The 14,608-nt window shown below is 40.7% G+C and overlaps 1 protein-coding gene across 6 annotated transcripts in view; it reads left to right on the top strand.

Annotated features, from left to right (window-relative positions):
* Positions 1-14,608, top strand: part of Kif16b (kinesin family member 16B) — a 279,523-nt gene that overhangs the window by 216,789 nt on the left and 48,126 nt on the right. For all 6 annotated transcript variants that reach the window (XR_005501888.2, XM_063283800.1, XM_039105043.2 and 3 more), the window contains one exon: positions 1,713-1,835. Coding sequence is in view for 5 of the 6 variants with exons in the window: in XM_063283800.1 (XP_063139870.1) it covers positions 1,713-1,835 (123 nt within the window). In the remaining variant the exon portion in view is untranslated. The remainder of the gene's footprint in view (positions 1-1,712; positions 1,836-14,608) is intronic.

Here is a 14,608-nt window from a genome sequence, read left to right as displayed (position 1 = left end):
CATTTCTCAACCTGCACATAGGCTCACAACCTACACATAGGCACAACCATGCTCATACATGTGGCATAGAAACGATAAGGGAAACAAAGCAGGAACCTCCTGGGTAAATATGGCATACATAGGTGAGAACAACTGTTTATCAGTAAACATTTTCTTATAACCAGACCAACTAAATTCTTTTTTCCCCTCGTTTTCATCTTTAACTGTGTAACATGTCAGGGAAGATCTATATTTAAAGTAATTTGGACATGGACTATCAGTGAATTGATGTGATTAGGACATTTCATATTTAAAAACATCTAAGCATTTCCGTTTGGCTTTTTACATTAATGACAGTTAATTAGACATGCCATGTGGCAAACAATGGTTCTTGTCCTGGGTGACCAACCACTAGGGAAAAGTCACAATGCTGTAAAAAGGCTTCAGTAGCTTCAGATACTGCTGGACATTGACTCTGTCAGCTAGATTAGAAACTACAGTCAGAAATCATCCATCTCCATGACAACCCATGATCTGAGTTGTCACACAGGCAGCCAGGTAAGGACAAACCTATGAGTACCTGCCTGAACTCCAGATCCCCCTTTCTCCCTGGGAGAACTGGAATGTATTACCCAATGGTTTCTTTTTGGTCAGAACATTGTATTTTATTGCATATTTATGTAATTTCCAACACCTTAATGTGTGCATAACTGAAGTACTTATTAGCCTCATTCATTTTAGAAGGATGGGCTCACTTTAAAATTTAATACCAGAATAATGTACTAGTGTGAAGTTTATACCCTGTGTTATCAGCGTCTTGTCCTATAGAGCAAGGTTGCCTCATAGTCAGCTTCTCCTTTGATAAATAGTGTTCATAATGATTAACTCCTCATGGGAACATGATGAAGATTGATAGAATTAATGTATAGAAACTGGTTAGCACACCGACAGTGTATGGTAAAGTATTCAGCAAATGTTAGCCCTGAATGTGATTCTAATTCATTATTTTTTATTGCTACTGCTTCAAAAACATACTGTCTTATGTTCTCTAAACCCTGAGGTTAATGTAAATTATGATTGTTCAGAGATTTCTTTCTATTTATATTCAAGAACTCATTTTAAAAATTAATTTTTTATACTGCATCTTCCTCTGACCCCTCTGGCTTCCTGCCACCCAGAATATAAATACTTGTCAGCCAAGTCAATTATCAATCAAGTGGGGCCTAAAGAAAATAGTTACGATTTGTCTTAATGTGGTTTACACAGATTTCTACACTATACTTAACTTCATTATAAAATGAACTAAAGGTTAATGATGAATTGAATTTGAACAAAATCCCCAGTTTTTACAGATCTATGAACAGCAGTCAGATATGGAAAAGAAGAAATATGCTTAGTTGATAAAAACTTTGCAAAAAAAAAAAACCCACCAATTTTGGAGTTTGAAAGTGTAATCTATCCCCTTTTTCACTTGATCTTATAAATTTGAAGAAACTTCAAAGCCAAGCAACACTTAGGAGTGTTTTTGTCCTAAGTTTTTGGACCGGTATGCCTACAGAAATGGTCTTTTGTTATGAGAGAGGTTTAGCATGTCTGTTTTAAAGGAAGCCATCATTTTTCTGAATAAGCTCTACTTGAGATACGTTTTGTCTCTTCTGTGCAAGCAGGGAACTCGATGCCTCACAGTGATGTTACATTCTCTTTGTTCTTCTTGTCCGATGTGCCTTTGATAGCGGATGTATTCTCGCTCTTTGGGAGCAAATCCAGACGACCTGAAGGACCCCATTAAGATTAGTATTCCCCGCTATGTCCTGTGTGGTCAAGGCAAGGATGAACACTTCGAGTTTGAAGTTAAGGTAAGTGTTCCTTCATCCTCCTTCTAGAAGAACAGAAGTTGAACACCGTGTGGCACTTCCTCTGTGTTTTTGGAAAAGAATATGAAATTACTTGTGAATATTATTGTGTAAGACATTTACTCCTTTAATCTAATGTGTGAAACTTTAGACCATGGAACATGGTGGGAGAGGACACCTACAAAGATGGGGTCATGTCAGGAGGCAGAAAGACATCTGCTGCTGGGGCAGAGGGTGTCATCTCAGCCAAGGTCCCAGCACTTTCCTGATTTGAGCTCCAGAAAATCAACCTTTACTCATTGCGTGTGTGTGTGTGTGTGTGTCTGTGTCTGTGTCTGTGTGTGTATGTGTGTGTATATTAATTAGATACATTCTTAATCTGCTTCAGGTATTTTATTTATATGACTTTTAAGGAAGAGATGAGCTTTCCAAAATAATGACTTCATCTTATTTTTTTAAATTTATTTCCATTGACTCATACACTTAGTTAAATGTTGCTGGCTGCTATTCCCTCATCCTTAGTGAATTAACGATTAAGCACATTTCTTTATTCAAGGATGGGCAAGGATATTAATGTAATGAAGTCTACTGCAGAATTGGTGTGTGGATGCATATGGGTGGCCTCACAAACAGTTTGGTTCAGATCAACCCTGACCTGGGAATTTGAACCCTGAGATTGATAGACTTTGATTCTGTTGCAGTTTGCTTAATAACCTACTCAGTTTTGGGTCCTTGTCAAAATGAGGGAAAACAGCATTCAATGGTCTCCAAAGGTCACTATGTCAGAGAAGCCTGTCTGTCCAGAGAACATCTGATGGAAGAGCTCTGTGCAAGTCCTGCAAGCCTGGAACTCTTGAGGGAGGAATAAAGAGGGGATAGAGGGACCTCGCCACCTCAGGCGAGCCCCTATGCTCTGGGAAGTCCCTCCTTTCAGGCACACAGAAAGTCAAGTGTTTGGGTGCTTATTTCTACATACTGAGTTTTTCTTTACAAAAAATGTGGGCCATGATTTATAGATCTGAGGTTTAGGTGAGAAAGTATTGTGCCTGACTGGCTTTCGAAGTGTTGCTCTAAAGTGCTAAAATATGTCTTTGTGCTATTGCTTTTCACCATCCCTGAACCAGTAACTGCTCAAATCCTCTTCATTTCTTCCACCTTCCCAGATTGTATATGTTTGTGAGACTATATAGTGTTCTCTTTTGGTAACATGTGTAATGTCATACACAAATATAAAAATTACTTCCAGGCTATAATATTAGTTCCATATTTTGGATTCTTTTGTGGCCTTTCCTAGCCCAGAATTACAATTCAACAAGTCTAGAAGTTGCAAAAGTGAAAACACACACTGCTTTTAGTTGGTCCATATCTACACTTTACGGATGAACACATTAATGGAGTTTAGCTGATTATTGACTCCACATATAAAACTTTAATAAAGAAGACTACTTTTTAAGTAAGTGGGTTAATTTAGATAAAGTTATCAGGAGACAGCAACCCAGTTAGTTTTCAGATGTGTTCAAAGCTTTGAGGATGCTATTGCCAGAGAAAGTAATCAAATCAGAGGACCACACAGGGCTTCTCAGGATCTGTACTTTACAACTCCAAATCCCAAGAGGTCTGCTTCTTCCTTCCTCCCTCCTTTCCTCCCTCCCTCCCTCCCTCCCTCCCTCCCTCCCTCCCTCCCTTCCTTCCTTCCATCCTTTTTCCTTCCTTCCATCCTTTTTCCTTCCTTCCCTCTTTAATTTTTTTCTCTTGCATACCAAGTCCAGTGCTTACAGCTGGCACTATTTCTGCCTTCTCCAGTACTCGAAGTAGGCACACCAGGACTGTTCATGGTGGCCTGCTTGGAGGATTCCTCTTCCCCTATTAGAAAGGTCACCTGATGTTTTCACCTGCTCTCTGGTGAGAACACTGCTGCAAAAGACCTAGTACTAGAAAGAAAGTCTTATGATTCTGCTGCCCCTCTCCAAATAAAGCAGGCAAAGGCATTACCCTAGCTGTCCTGTGTAATCTGGGATTTTGTAGCCTCAGGCTCCATTATCTGTATAATGTGGACAATAAAACCATTGGGCTGGATTGCTATGAGTCGATGACCTTGCATTTATAATTTGTAGCCTCCTTCTGTGTCTGATGCTTCCTAAGTGCTATGTGTACTTGTTGCTAAAATTAAATAAAAATAGACAGGCTTAGGGAATGCATGGGATTCTGCATTTGGAGCCCCTCAGCGACTCTTCATGTGCAACTGTGTCTCTATGAGGCTTGGGGTGTTGGTTGTTTTCTTTGCAGTATCTTGATACATGAAGGAAAGGTACAGAAAATAAGTCCACCAGTCACCACTATTTGAGCATAACCTCAGCTATTTTACACATATTATAAAAGTCTTTGGAGAGTTCTCTATTGGAAGCCTCTTAATAATTCTGTGGGTGCCTATGAATGAAAAACAATGTAACTAGCATTCAAACTTTTGAAAGTTTATTTTGAGTTTTTCTTTATGAAACTGTACATTGAAGGTTTTGTTACTATTTAAAAGTTTTCCAAAGTTCCCAGCTTTGGTAAATTACTTGAATATGTCATACATATGCCATGTTTCGTAGTATAGCATCATATCTGATGATACTGTGCTATGATTAGATTATTTTGGTGAGTCAAGTAGCTTTAAGAAGTCAAAGATTATTGATTTGATTTTGAAAAAAGACATTTCTCTTTAGTGTTAGGCTTTTATAAGAAAAGTTGGTGTTTGTGTGGATAGATATTGTATCATACTAAGGTTTTCACTTTAGAACAACCATTGTTGATTCTTTTTCAAAGTCGGTTTTCATTTCCCCCTCTATTCCACAGTGGTTCTTAAGGCCACTGTGTGTGTATGACAAGCTCTCAGGGCTTGATCCTTCTGCTGTGGGGCTCTGTTTAAAGTATGTCTTGCTCCTGGTCACTGGCTATTTCACTTAGGGACTTCAAAGATGTATTAGTACCAAGGCCCATCCACTACAAGTCCCAGCCTGAATGTCTAACAAGATGGCAATTGTAAAAATGACTCACTGTGTCCTATCCATCACGTGAGACAGAAACATTCTATGCAGTTGCTGAGGGCAGCATATGAGCTTAGGTATGCGGATGCTTGAGCCATGAGTGGTGTGGCTCCTAGTATCCTCCCCCTTGCCTTCCTCTTCCCTTTGGCCTCTAGTCGGTCTCAGCCCACCCTTCGTTGGGTAGGATTTAATATCTTTTGAAATCCTATAGTGAAGCAGTAAAGAGCTTGCTGGGTACATTGAAGGTTAAGAGTGTGCAGGTGCCCCTCATCTAAACTCCTGTGTGTCTTAAGGAAGTTTCCAGCACTGCTTTTTAAAATGAGAATGGAGCTTTTCATTAAACTAGAATTGATTAATGCAAAAGAACTATTTTCTACCTGCTTTATTTGGGAGGCTCAAACCACACTTTTTGTGGGGAAAGGTCTGAGATTCAGTAACTAGCTATGTTTGGTTTTGGGGTTCATTTAACTTTTTTTTTTCTCTTTTTTGGAGCTGGGGACCAAACCCAGGGCCTTGCGCTTGTTAGGCAAGTGCTCTATCACTGAGCTAAATCCCAACCCCATTTAACTTCTTCATACCACTTTGTGAAGGCTTCACATACATGTAGCAAGAAGCACCAGCTGTGGGAGGGGCTTCATGAGCCTTCTGGGTCTGACTGCTTTGACAGGACCTGCTTTGGGAAGCATCTCACTGTGTGAACATGGTTGATTTGTGTATTCCTTACTTTCTTGTTGATGCTTGCTTTCCTGCTCCTTCCTGAGAATGAATGAAGTTGTCCTCTCCTTGGTGTATCCCACATGCATTACTTTACTAATTATGGAAGGCACCTGCCTAGGAACCCTGAGTCAATGTGTTAGTTTTGTTTCATTGGAGTTGCCCTTCCAGGAGTCCTAAACTTGCAGCCTTCTGAGACTGGATCCTCAGGTAAATAAAGACAATCTCTGCTGGCAGATATCACAGAGAGGCAGGAGGCTAAAGGTGGGCCAGGCTGAGTATAGTGCCACACACTGATCAGGAGTATGTACCAGTAAGATTCCTACTTGCCCTCCCCACAAAAAAAAAAAAATTACAGCTGCCTCAGTAATGCCACTCCCTAGACTACAGCTGTCACCCTAAAGCTCTTTCAAAGCTTTTCAGTGACTGATAGAGAAAATCAGCCACCCTGAGTCAATGCTTGCATTTTCAGTTAGCTAGGATTAAAGTGAGTGAAATTTAATTTTAAAATTACATTTCAGCATAATACAAAACACCAGCCAGTGAAATCTGTGGTTAAGGCTAACAGAAGATATTATACTTATTTGTCATAGAAATAATGATATTTTAAAGTCCTTGTATTTTAATGTACATGTCAATACAGTGGTACAAAGAAATGAGCCAATGCTGGTATATGTTTTATCATGGTTTGCTGGGTTTCTGTTCCTCTATAAAGGTCATCCTTTAAGATGGCATCTCACTTCTCTCTGAACAGTGCTGTGCTGAATTGTCCATTCTCCCTACTCTCCACCTGCTGCCATGTCACATCATGGTCAGTTTTTCCCCACATCTAATTATCCCTTCTATTTCTGGTCTCCTAAAGATTTCAGCTGTCTAAACCTTGTTGGTTTTAGACAGACCTTAGTCTCCAGGCCTCAGATGGTACCTAACCAATAATGGTCAGCTAATAGGGACAACTCAGCAGAATGAAGCCCAGAACTACAGGGCTGGGATAACAAAACAAAACCCTTTTATGCTGTTGTATTTTCAAGTTGGAATCTTGAGCGAATAGCACCCCCAGGTTCCTCAAGCTCCATTTGTGCACACCAGGTCCCTTTGAGACTCCTCACAGTACAGCTGTTTTGCTCCTAGTCATTCAAGGAGAGTGTGCGAGAATGTGGCTTCTTGTGTTAAGCCGAAGGACGCAGTATCTCACACTTGATCAGTTACTCTTTCTCGTGCAGGGACACAGAAGTGCCTTGGTGCTGGGCGATCTGCAGCACCTACAGGTTAGCTTGGCTTCATTTCATCTGGACGCTTTTTCATGTAGAAATGCATGTCTAGGCTCACTGCCCATCTTTCTCATATGATCCCAGGACCTGGGTAGTCTCCAGCCTTCTGCTGCTAGAAGCCCTTCTTCTCATCTCCTTTGAGAAGCTTACTGACATCTTGGGCATCCTATCACTGTTCAGCAGTACGCAGGCCCTGTCCATTCTCACACAGATGCAGTGCAGCCCTTTTGACCAGCTCTTATTTCTGCTTGCACACCACAGCCCCACATTTAAAAAAAAAAAAGTCTAGAACTTTCCAATCAGCTGATTTTTTTTCATTTATTTATTTGTTTACAAAATTACCACCAAAGCAAACTTCTTCTTTTGCCTTAAAATCTTGCTTCACTTTCTTCTGTCTCCTGATTGGAGGCTTCGAAGGAGTTGAGAAGCAGCAAACAGAGCAATGGCCAAGAGAAAGCATGACTTCTAGAGAGTCGCCCAGCACTGCTATGTAGACCATCAGTGGCAGTATGGCTCTTCTTGTCAAGTGGCTTAAGATGCTTGAATCCCACTTCTGAAGTATGAGATCTTCACACATCTTCTGAGCTTCCAACCTGATGTGCTTAACCCTTCTTGTGAGCATCATCCATCATAGTGACCAAATGTTCTCAATAAGGTTAACTCCATGTTCCCTGTTGTCATTTACACACTCAGCCTCCCCTAACCTGCTTTTTTTGTATACCACTGAGTTTATAGCCCCTCCATGAATAAAAAAGAAAGCTATCATCTATCCCAGAATTTTCTATGCCCCAAGCATTCTGCCAGACATTTCTACAAATATAGAGAATGTTCCAAAATGAGGGTATTTGTCGTATTACATAAAGGAAGAAATCATGATTGACTTGCCTAAGGCCACACAGCTGGTAAGCAGGCCCAGGTCCCACATGCCTCATGGAACCTAAATCCAGTAAATGGTACTGATTCCCTTTCTTGTTTTAATGTGCCTTCGAAATCTCAATAATTCCTGTACTTTTTAGAAGTTGAGAGCATCTTTAGTATTGTCTTAGACATAATAGCCATCTCTAAATCCTTGCCTCCTTACAGAATTTACTGTTATATGTGCACGCTCAAGTCTTGCGTGCTTTTTAAAATGGAGATTTTGTCAAAACACCAACAAATCCTGAGGATTTGGTGGTGGGAAGGCCTGATAGGAATCCTGAAGAAATGCCCAGGAAATGTGCAGTTTAGGGATTGTGGTAATTACATTTATAGTGAGAGAAATCTCTCTCTTTCTATTTGGCAAAACAAAAATGAGAGCTATTCCAGTCTATTAGAAAAACCATACACACATACATCTTGTAGAAGTACTTGCTCCCAACTTGAGAGAATATAAATGTTCAGAAAGAGTGGTATGTTGGCATCTAGGCCTATGTTTATTAGTAACGTGATAGATTATCTCCCTCTGTGTGGATTAGCAGAGCTGAGACAAATGTTATTCTGCAATGCCCTGGCTATCCAGAGCCAAGGTCCAGTGTGTGCTCTTTTACTGTGTAAATAGCAGCAAAGGAAATGACATCAGTCCTGAGAAGTCACATTCCCCCCATGATTCCGTTTACTTAAGTACTGTTTTGCCTCTTTGAGAATTGTTTTCTTACACTAAAAATAAATAAATGTATAGATAAACAAACGAGGAAAAACTAGGGAAATAAACAAAAACAAAATAAAAACAAAACAAACAAGCAAACAAACAAAACAATGGTTTTCCCTTTCCTGGAAGGTTTCTTTATAAACCATCTAATCTGTTGTGTTGCCTGCCTTGGACCCCTATGTTTGTTCATACAAAGTAAATATGCAGAGAAGGCTGGAAAGAAATGAGACTGACTCTCTAGGACAGGAGAGACATGGCCACATCCTCCAGAGACCCTTTCTGAACTTCACTCTCACTAAGTGTTTGTTTTAAGAACATGTTAATTTCTGTGTTTCTTACTTTTACAGCTTTAAGGATTTTTTTCTCTTCCTACATTATTTGTTAAATGTTTCAAATATTTTGCAGTTTTTGCTCATGGAGACCCTCATCTTTCTTCAGAGAAAATGTTTCTTCAGAAGTGGATATTTCTTTTTTTTTTAATTAAAACTTGTTTCATATAATACCTTTTGATCTTGATTTTCCCCCTTCCCCAACTCTTCCTAAGCCCTCCCTGCTTGCTACATACCCCCACTTTGTGTTTGCTCTTTCTTTCTTTCTTCCTTTCTTCCTTTCTTCCTTCCTTTCTTTCCTTCCTTCCTTCCTTCCTTCCTTCCTTCCTTCCTTCCTTCCTTCCTTCCTTCCTTTCTTTCTTTCTTTCTTTCAAAACAAACTATTTTTTTAAAAAAGACTAGTAACATAAAAACTGTTTCTGGGCATGAGGCCTGCCCTGCAGTACAGCTGATGTGCCCATAGCGCTCCGTTGAGGAAAACATTTTCTCTTTATCAGCAAGTACTAATGCCAAGAGCTTCTTGGTCAGGGTGGGAGCCCATGCTCATGTCCCCCACTCAGTGCTGCAACTCCGCTAACTTGACTCTGTACAGGTCTTGTGCCTTCTGCAGTCTGTGAATTCACGTGCACATCAGTCTTATCGTACGTCCTCCTTGTGGGTGTCCATCACCTCTGCCTCATTCCATTTTCTGCCTCTCCTGTGTAGATCCCAAGCCTTGAGCAGAGGGGTTTGATGAAGGCGTCTCATTTAGGCCTGTGTGAGGGCAGCAGGTCTGAGGCCAGAGCATTGTGCTCCTAGCATCACATTATTCTCCTTCTTCATGGGTGCCTCAACAGTTCATTTTACAGCCGAAGAGTTGAGGCCTGAAAGAATTAAGTCCTGGAACTAGTGAGGTCATTAGGCTTAAGTCAGGACCACATCTGTGCCCATCCATTGCCTTTCAGTTTTCAGTCTCTAGTGATGGCCAATAGCTTAATTCCTCACTTTGCATCTCAAAATCTAGTTTAAAGAAAATAATACCTGGGCGGTCACCTTTGACTTTTGCTATAGTTTTAAAGTAGAGTAATCACACACACAACACCCCTCCAATTTGTCATCTGCACTTCTCAAATGCTACAAGAGCCTTTATTGGAAATGACCATGGTTTTGAGTTCCAGAGCTTCATACATTCTGTTAAATTTACCTTCAATGGAGCAGATAAGGCAAGTATACTAAAATAAGCAGTATTATCTTCTATTTTGAAAATGCTGACATTAAATCATGAAATAGTTACTCCTGGTTATTCTAGAAGGTTGGGTTTGGACCAGCTAGAAAGTTCCATTTGCTTTAGGACCTCTTCATGGCTGTCTAGAATATAGGTGGTAATTCATCACACAGCCCTTGAGTCATTTTCCTTCTACTATAGACTCAAAACCAAACTCAAGGCTCTGAGACCCTTCTGTACTTGTTCATGGTACATCTTTAGAGAAGGGTCTCTTGCCTTTTCCTGGAGAATAGGAGAGACAAAAAGATGTAAAGTTTGGCTAGGACTCTGTTTCATGAATCTCCATTATCCAATCTCCGTGTACTTCCTACCCATGTCAACACTGGTATTAGATTTAGATTACTTTTTGCTTGCACAGTACCTTGGAGTACACTGTCTAGAGACCAAAAGACCCCTTTTGCTGAGCTCCGGCCTCTCTATTCAAGTGTCTTGAGATAGGATTTTAGTAGTTCCCTCAACTGCCAGCTTATAGGACCTATGGGTGTGAGAAAGCTATGCCTGCCCAGTTCAAGGCTCCTTATGCAGTCTAAAGTTAGACACATCACAACTGGCCTCTAGAGCTCCTGGGTGCCCACTGACAAAGCCTCTTGCCCTGTATATTTTCCAGGGTGCAGAGATGGTCTCTTCTTTGGGCTCACTAGAAAGAGAAATAGGTGAACAACCCAAAGTGTTCATGAGCAAGGCAGAGCAGTGCCACACTCTATGCCCCCACCAGACGTTCTCAGCGCAGCACAGCTATCCTCTGTGTCCTAGATTCCCCTTCCAGTTATAACCACTGCCCTTCACCAAGCCAAGGAACGAAGCTCCTGCCCACTGGCTTAGCTTTTCTCTCCAAGCTGATACTCAGGGGCAAGGACTCGAAAATCAACTAAATTCACCCTTCAAAGACCTTAGAGATTACCTTTTGATTCTTCCTGTGTCATTTTGGAGCCTTGTACTCACCTACTCTTATCCTAATCCCCAAGTCATTTATTTACGCATCCTTTCTAAGTCAGTACAGTGTTCTCTCCAAGGGAAATATGATAAATGACATTTTTTTGCTTTACTTTATAATTCTTTGTCCTCTTCCTTATCTCTCCCACTGCCCCTACTTACCAAAAACTCTACACAATTGTTTTGTTGATAAGTCGGAAAGGGACAACTGTGCAGGTCATTCTGCCGCCTTCCGAGAGCAAAGGAACTAGGAAATAGAGTCGCATATAATTTATTGGAAAGAACCTTTGTGTATTGAGTACAGAAAAAATTATACCATGATTCCCTTACTACTTAACAAATATCTCTGCGGTTTCTGTAATATACACAAACATGCACACCCTGCCTGGATGCATTAAGAAATAGATGTACAGAAAAGATGAAAAGGACCGACACAGCAGGGCCTAAGTGTGGGAAAGAAATAAGCATAGAAACTGAACAACAGAAATATAAGGCTCATGGAAGGTAGTCAGGAAGACGTCAAGGTGGACTCCCACTGCTACTCCTTTGAGAGGATGAGTGGATGTGATGAATGGAGGGAGAGGAAAGGTGGTCTAGGCAGGAGGAACACTGTAGAGCTTCAAGAGGGACTCGAGAGAAAGCATAGGAAATGGAGAAGGCAGAAGGTGTTTGAAGGCTCAGGACTGAGTTCAGCAGTGTCATCTTGAGAGACCCTGGGAGGATGATGCTATGGGAATTGTTCTTGAATGACCTCAGTCATTCTAGGTCATCATAGAAAAGTGATTATGGGGACTGTAATGCCAGAACAGTTGAGATGCTTGTCACAGAAAATGTAATTTGAAAAGATTTCCAAAGTGGATTCATGGCGCCAAGTGGAAATAGCCTGTATTTCATTCTGGCTATAAACAGAGAAAGAAAATAGCATGGGCATTGTGATATAGGAAATGATTCTGATGGGTCCCACTAAGGCTGAGCAACACAGAAATTTGGAGGTGCTGGTCTGTGGGGTTAGGAAAACTGATCCAAGTCCAGCTCTGGCCTGCAAGATTAGTGAAGTGATCTTGTAAACAAGGGACCAGCAGGAGGCTGCAGTCGAGATGACCCCCAGATTCAGCAGGTTTGGGCTCTGCGCCCACTGGAAATCAGTACACAATGGGTTTTTGGTCCTTTCTGAGAGGTGATTTCCTGATGTCGATGGTAGACATGAATGAAGAAGAATGGAGTAGCAACTGTGTTCAATACAGGATATTTCTGTGCTTAATAGGGTGTTGGCTCCAGTTGACACTCAGCCAGTTCTTTATGCAGCACTTGTCTGAAGAGATTTTATTTAAACCTAATGCACTGATGTGTATTTCTCTACAGATCCATACTTTCAGAATATATTTCATGTTTTACATAAGACACTGAGTCTAATTAGTGAATTAGATTCTGTCATCTTGGGAATAGTGAGACTGCCATGAATTTATTATTTTCTGGCTTCAGCTTAAAATAATTAATAGCACCTAATATTTATTTATTTATTTATTTATTTATTTATTTATTTTTACCTAATGTTCTGGGAATATAATCCAGGACCTTGCACATGCTATCTAAGTGATCTACCATGGCCCTACATCCCCGATATATATAAATACTTATATTTACAAGTACCTAACAAAGGGGAAAAATTGCTGAACTGGATAGAATATGACTATTTTTATTTCTTCATAAAACATACCATTCATTAAGTATCCTTATTATGTACTATATCACATCAATAGGAGTAGTAATATAAAAAGGGTGATATAAAAAAGAAATATAAATCAGGTTCCAGAAGCTTCTTCCCATACTGCATGGGCCATCTTGACCAGAAGCTTAGAAAGTATTACAGTCTCATGTTCCATGGTTTGAAATGTTAATGAAGTCCCATACATTAGTGTACATGTCCACACACTGGGATGTACTTAAGGTCTTCACAACATATTTAAGAATTATGTTTAATATGTGTATTAAGGATTCCTTCAACTAACCATTTAAATAGGGCTAGTTAAGTCTTCGGATGGCAAACTGTTTAGCTGCTCCTCACACAGATGGTTGTACGCCAGCAAATGATACTGATGATGTCTTAAAATTGACAATCTCTAACCCTGCAAATATGTATATAAGCTAACCGTGTGGGAAGCGCTCACTTGAGAATTGTTTATGTATAAGTGCAGTTCATCTCATGGACATGTTTATGGTGTTTAAGCTGCTCCCAATCATTTTATGGCCCAGGAAAGATGGGTTTGTATCAGCAGAACCATTCAGCAAGAGCGAAGTAATGAATTTGCTCCTCAGAAGTGTGTGGTAGTGATGCCTTGCCTTCTGAGCGCTAAAGGAAACAACTGACTGACTTAAGTCTGACTTCTCAGGTTTGCTGCTCTGCTTACCCTTCTCCTCATGCTCAAAATCCTGTCCTATGCCCAGTGTTAATTCAGAGCAAATTGGGACTTCAATTTGTATTTTACATTTCTGCATTTTCCTCCTAAACTTACATGAGAAATCCTCCAGCCCTCAACATAGAAGGACTTGACCTTGTTCTGCAGAGATGTCACACAGTGTCTTATGCCCATTGCCACTGTGCCTCTCACAGAGTTTATAGTGTGCAGTTAAGGGAGTTGGAATACTTTAGCAAGGCACTATCCCAGGGCTGCCATGAGAAGGAGGAGTCATACCCAAAGTTGTGGTGTGGGTGTGGTGTGCCATTTCTCTCACCAGAGATATCAAACAGTAGTTAGGTGTTAAGCTGTGAAAGCCACAGAGGAAGAAAATATAGGCCAAAGGATCCTAGGTTCAGCACCCAGTTTCCTTCACCCCAGTTTTATTTGATCTCTTTAAAGGCCTTTTCTCCCTAGAGAAATTTTAAAGATATATATTCTGTTTTAAGTCACTAAAGAGCTGGAGAGTATTAGAGACAAGTCAGTCTTGGAGTTGGCTATTCTAGTTGGTCTTTAGGATTCCTCCTGTGTGGTTCATACTCTTCTAAGGGGCCCTGACCTATAGAGTAAAAGAAAGGCTTTCCTAGAACTCACATTTTAGTGAGGAAGAAAAGCTGAAACTAAGTTAATGGTGTGCCATTTTCATTTGGTACTCAGATATTGCTAATTACAAAATTTTTTAAAAAAAGAGGAAGAAGAAATGGAGCCAAGGAAGGGGTGCAGTTTTAGATGGGATGTGATGGGAGGGACATCACTAGCTGTGTAACTTGTGAGCAGACATGAAGAAGGAAACAAGGTAGGTGTTTGGAGTGTAAACATTTCTAAAAGAGAACAAAACACACAGTCCCCTGAGGTCACACCTGCAGTGTACACATCTGATATGTTCTGGGTTCCTGAGGCCACATCTGCAGTGTACACATCTGATATGTGCAGGGTCCCTGAGGCCACACCTGCAGTGTACACATCTGATATGTGCAGGGTTCCTGAGGTCACACCTGCAGTGCATATGTCTGATATGTTCCAGGTAAGCCGGGAGTCTACAGAGGTTTCAGATGAGCCCAAGGAGAAGACAGAGTAGGTGAGGGAAAGAACGTGCACCTCACTAGAATTGGATGTTGTGAGTGGTGTTACATCTGAGCAAAGAAATGGCCTC

This window comes from Rattus norvegicus, chromosome 3 (assembly GCF_036323735.1).
Source record: "Rattus norvegicus strain BN/NHsdMcwi chromosome 3, GRCr8, whole genome shotgun sequence".
NCBI lineage: Eukaryota > Metazoa > Chordata > Mammalia > Rodentia > Muridae > Rattus > Rattus norvegicus.
Note: the sequence above shows the minus strand (reverse complement) of the source record. Positions and strands in the feature narration are given on the sequence as shown.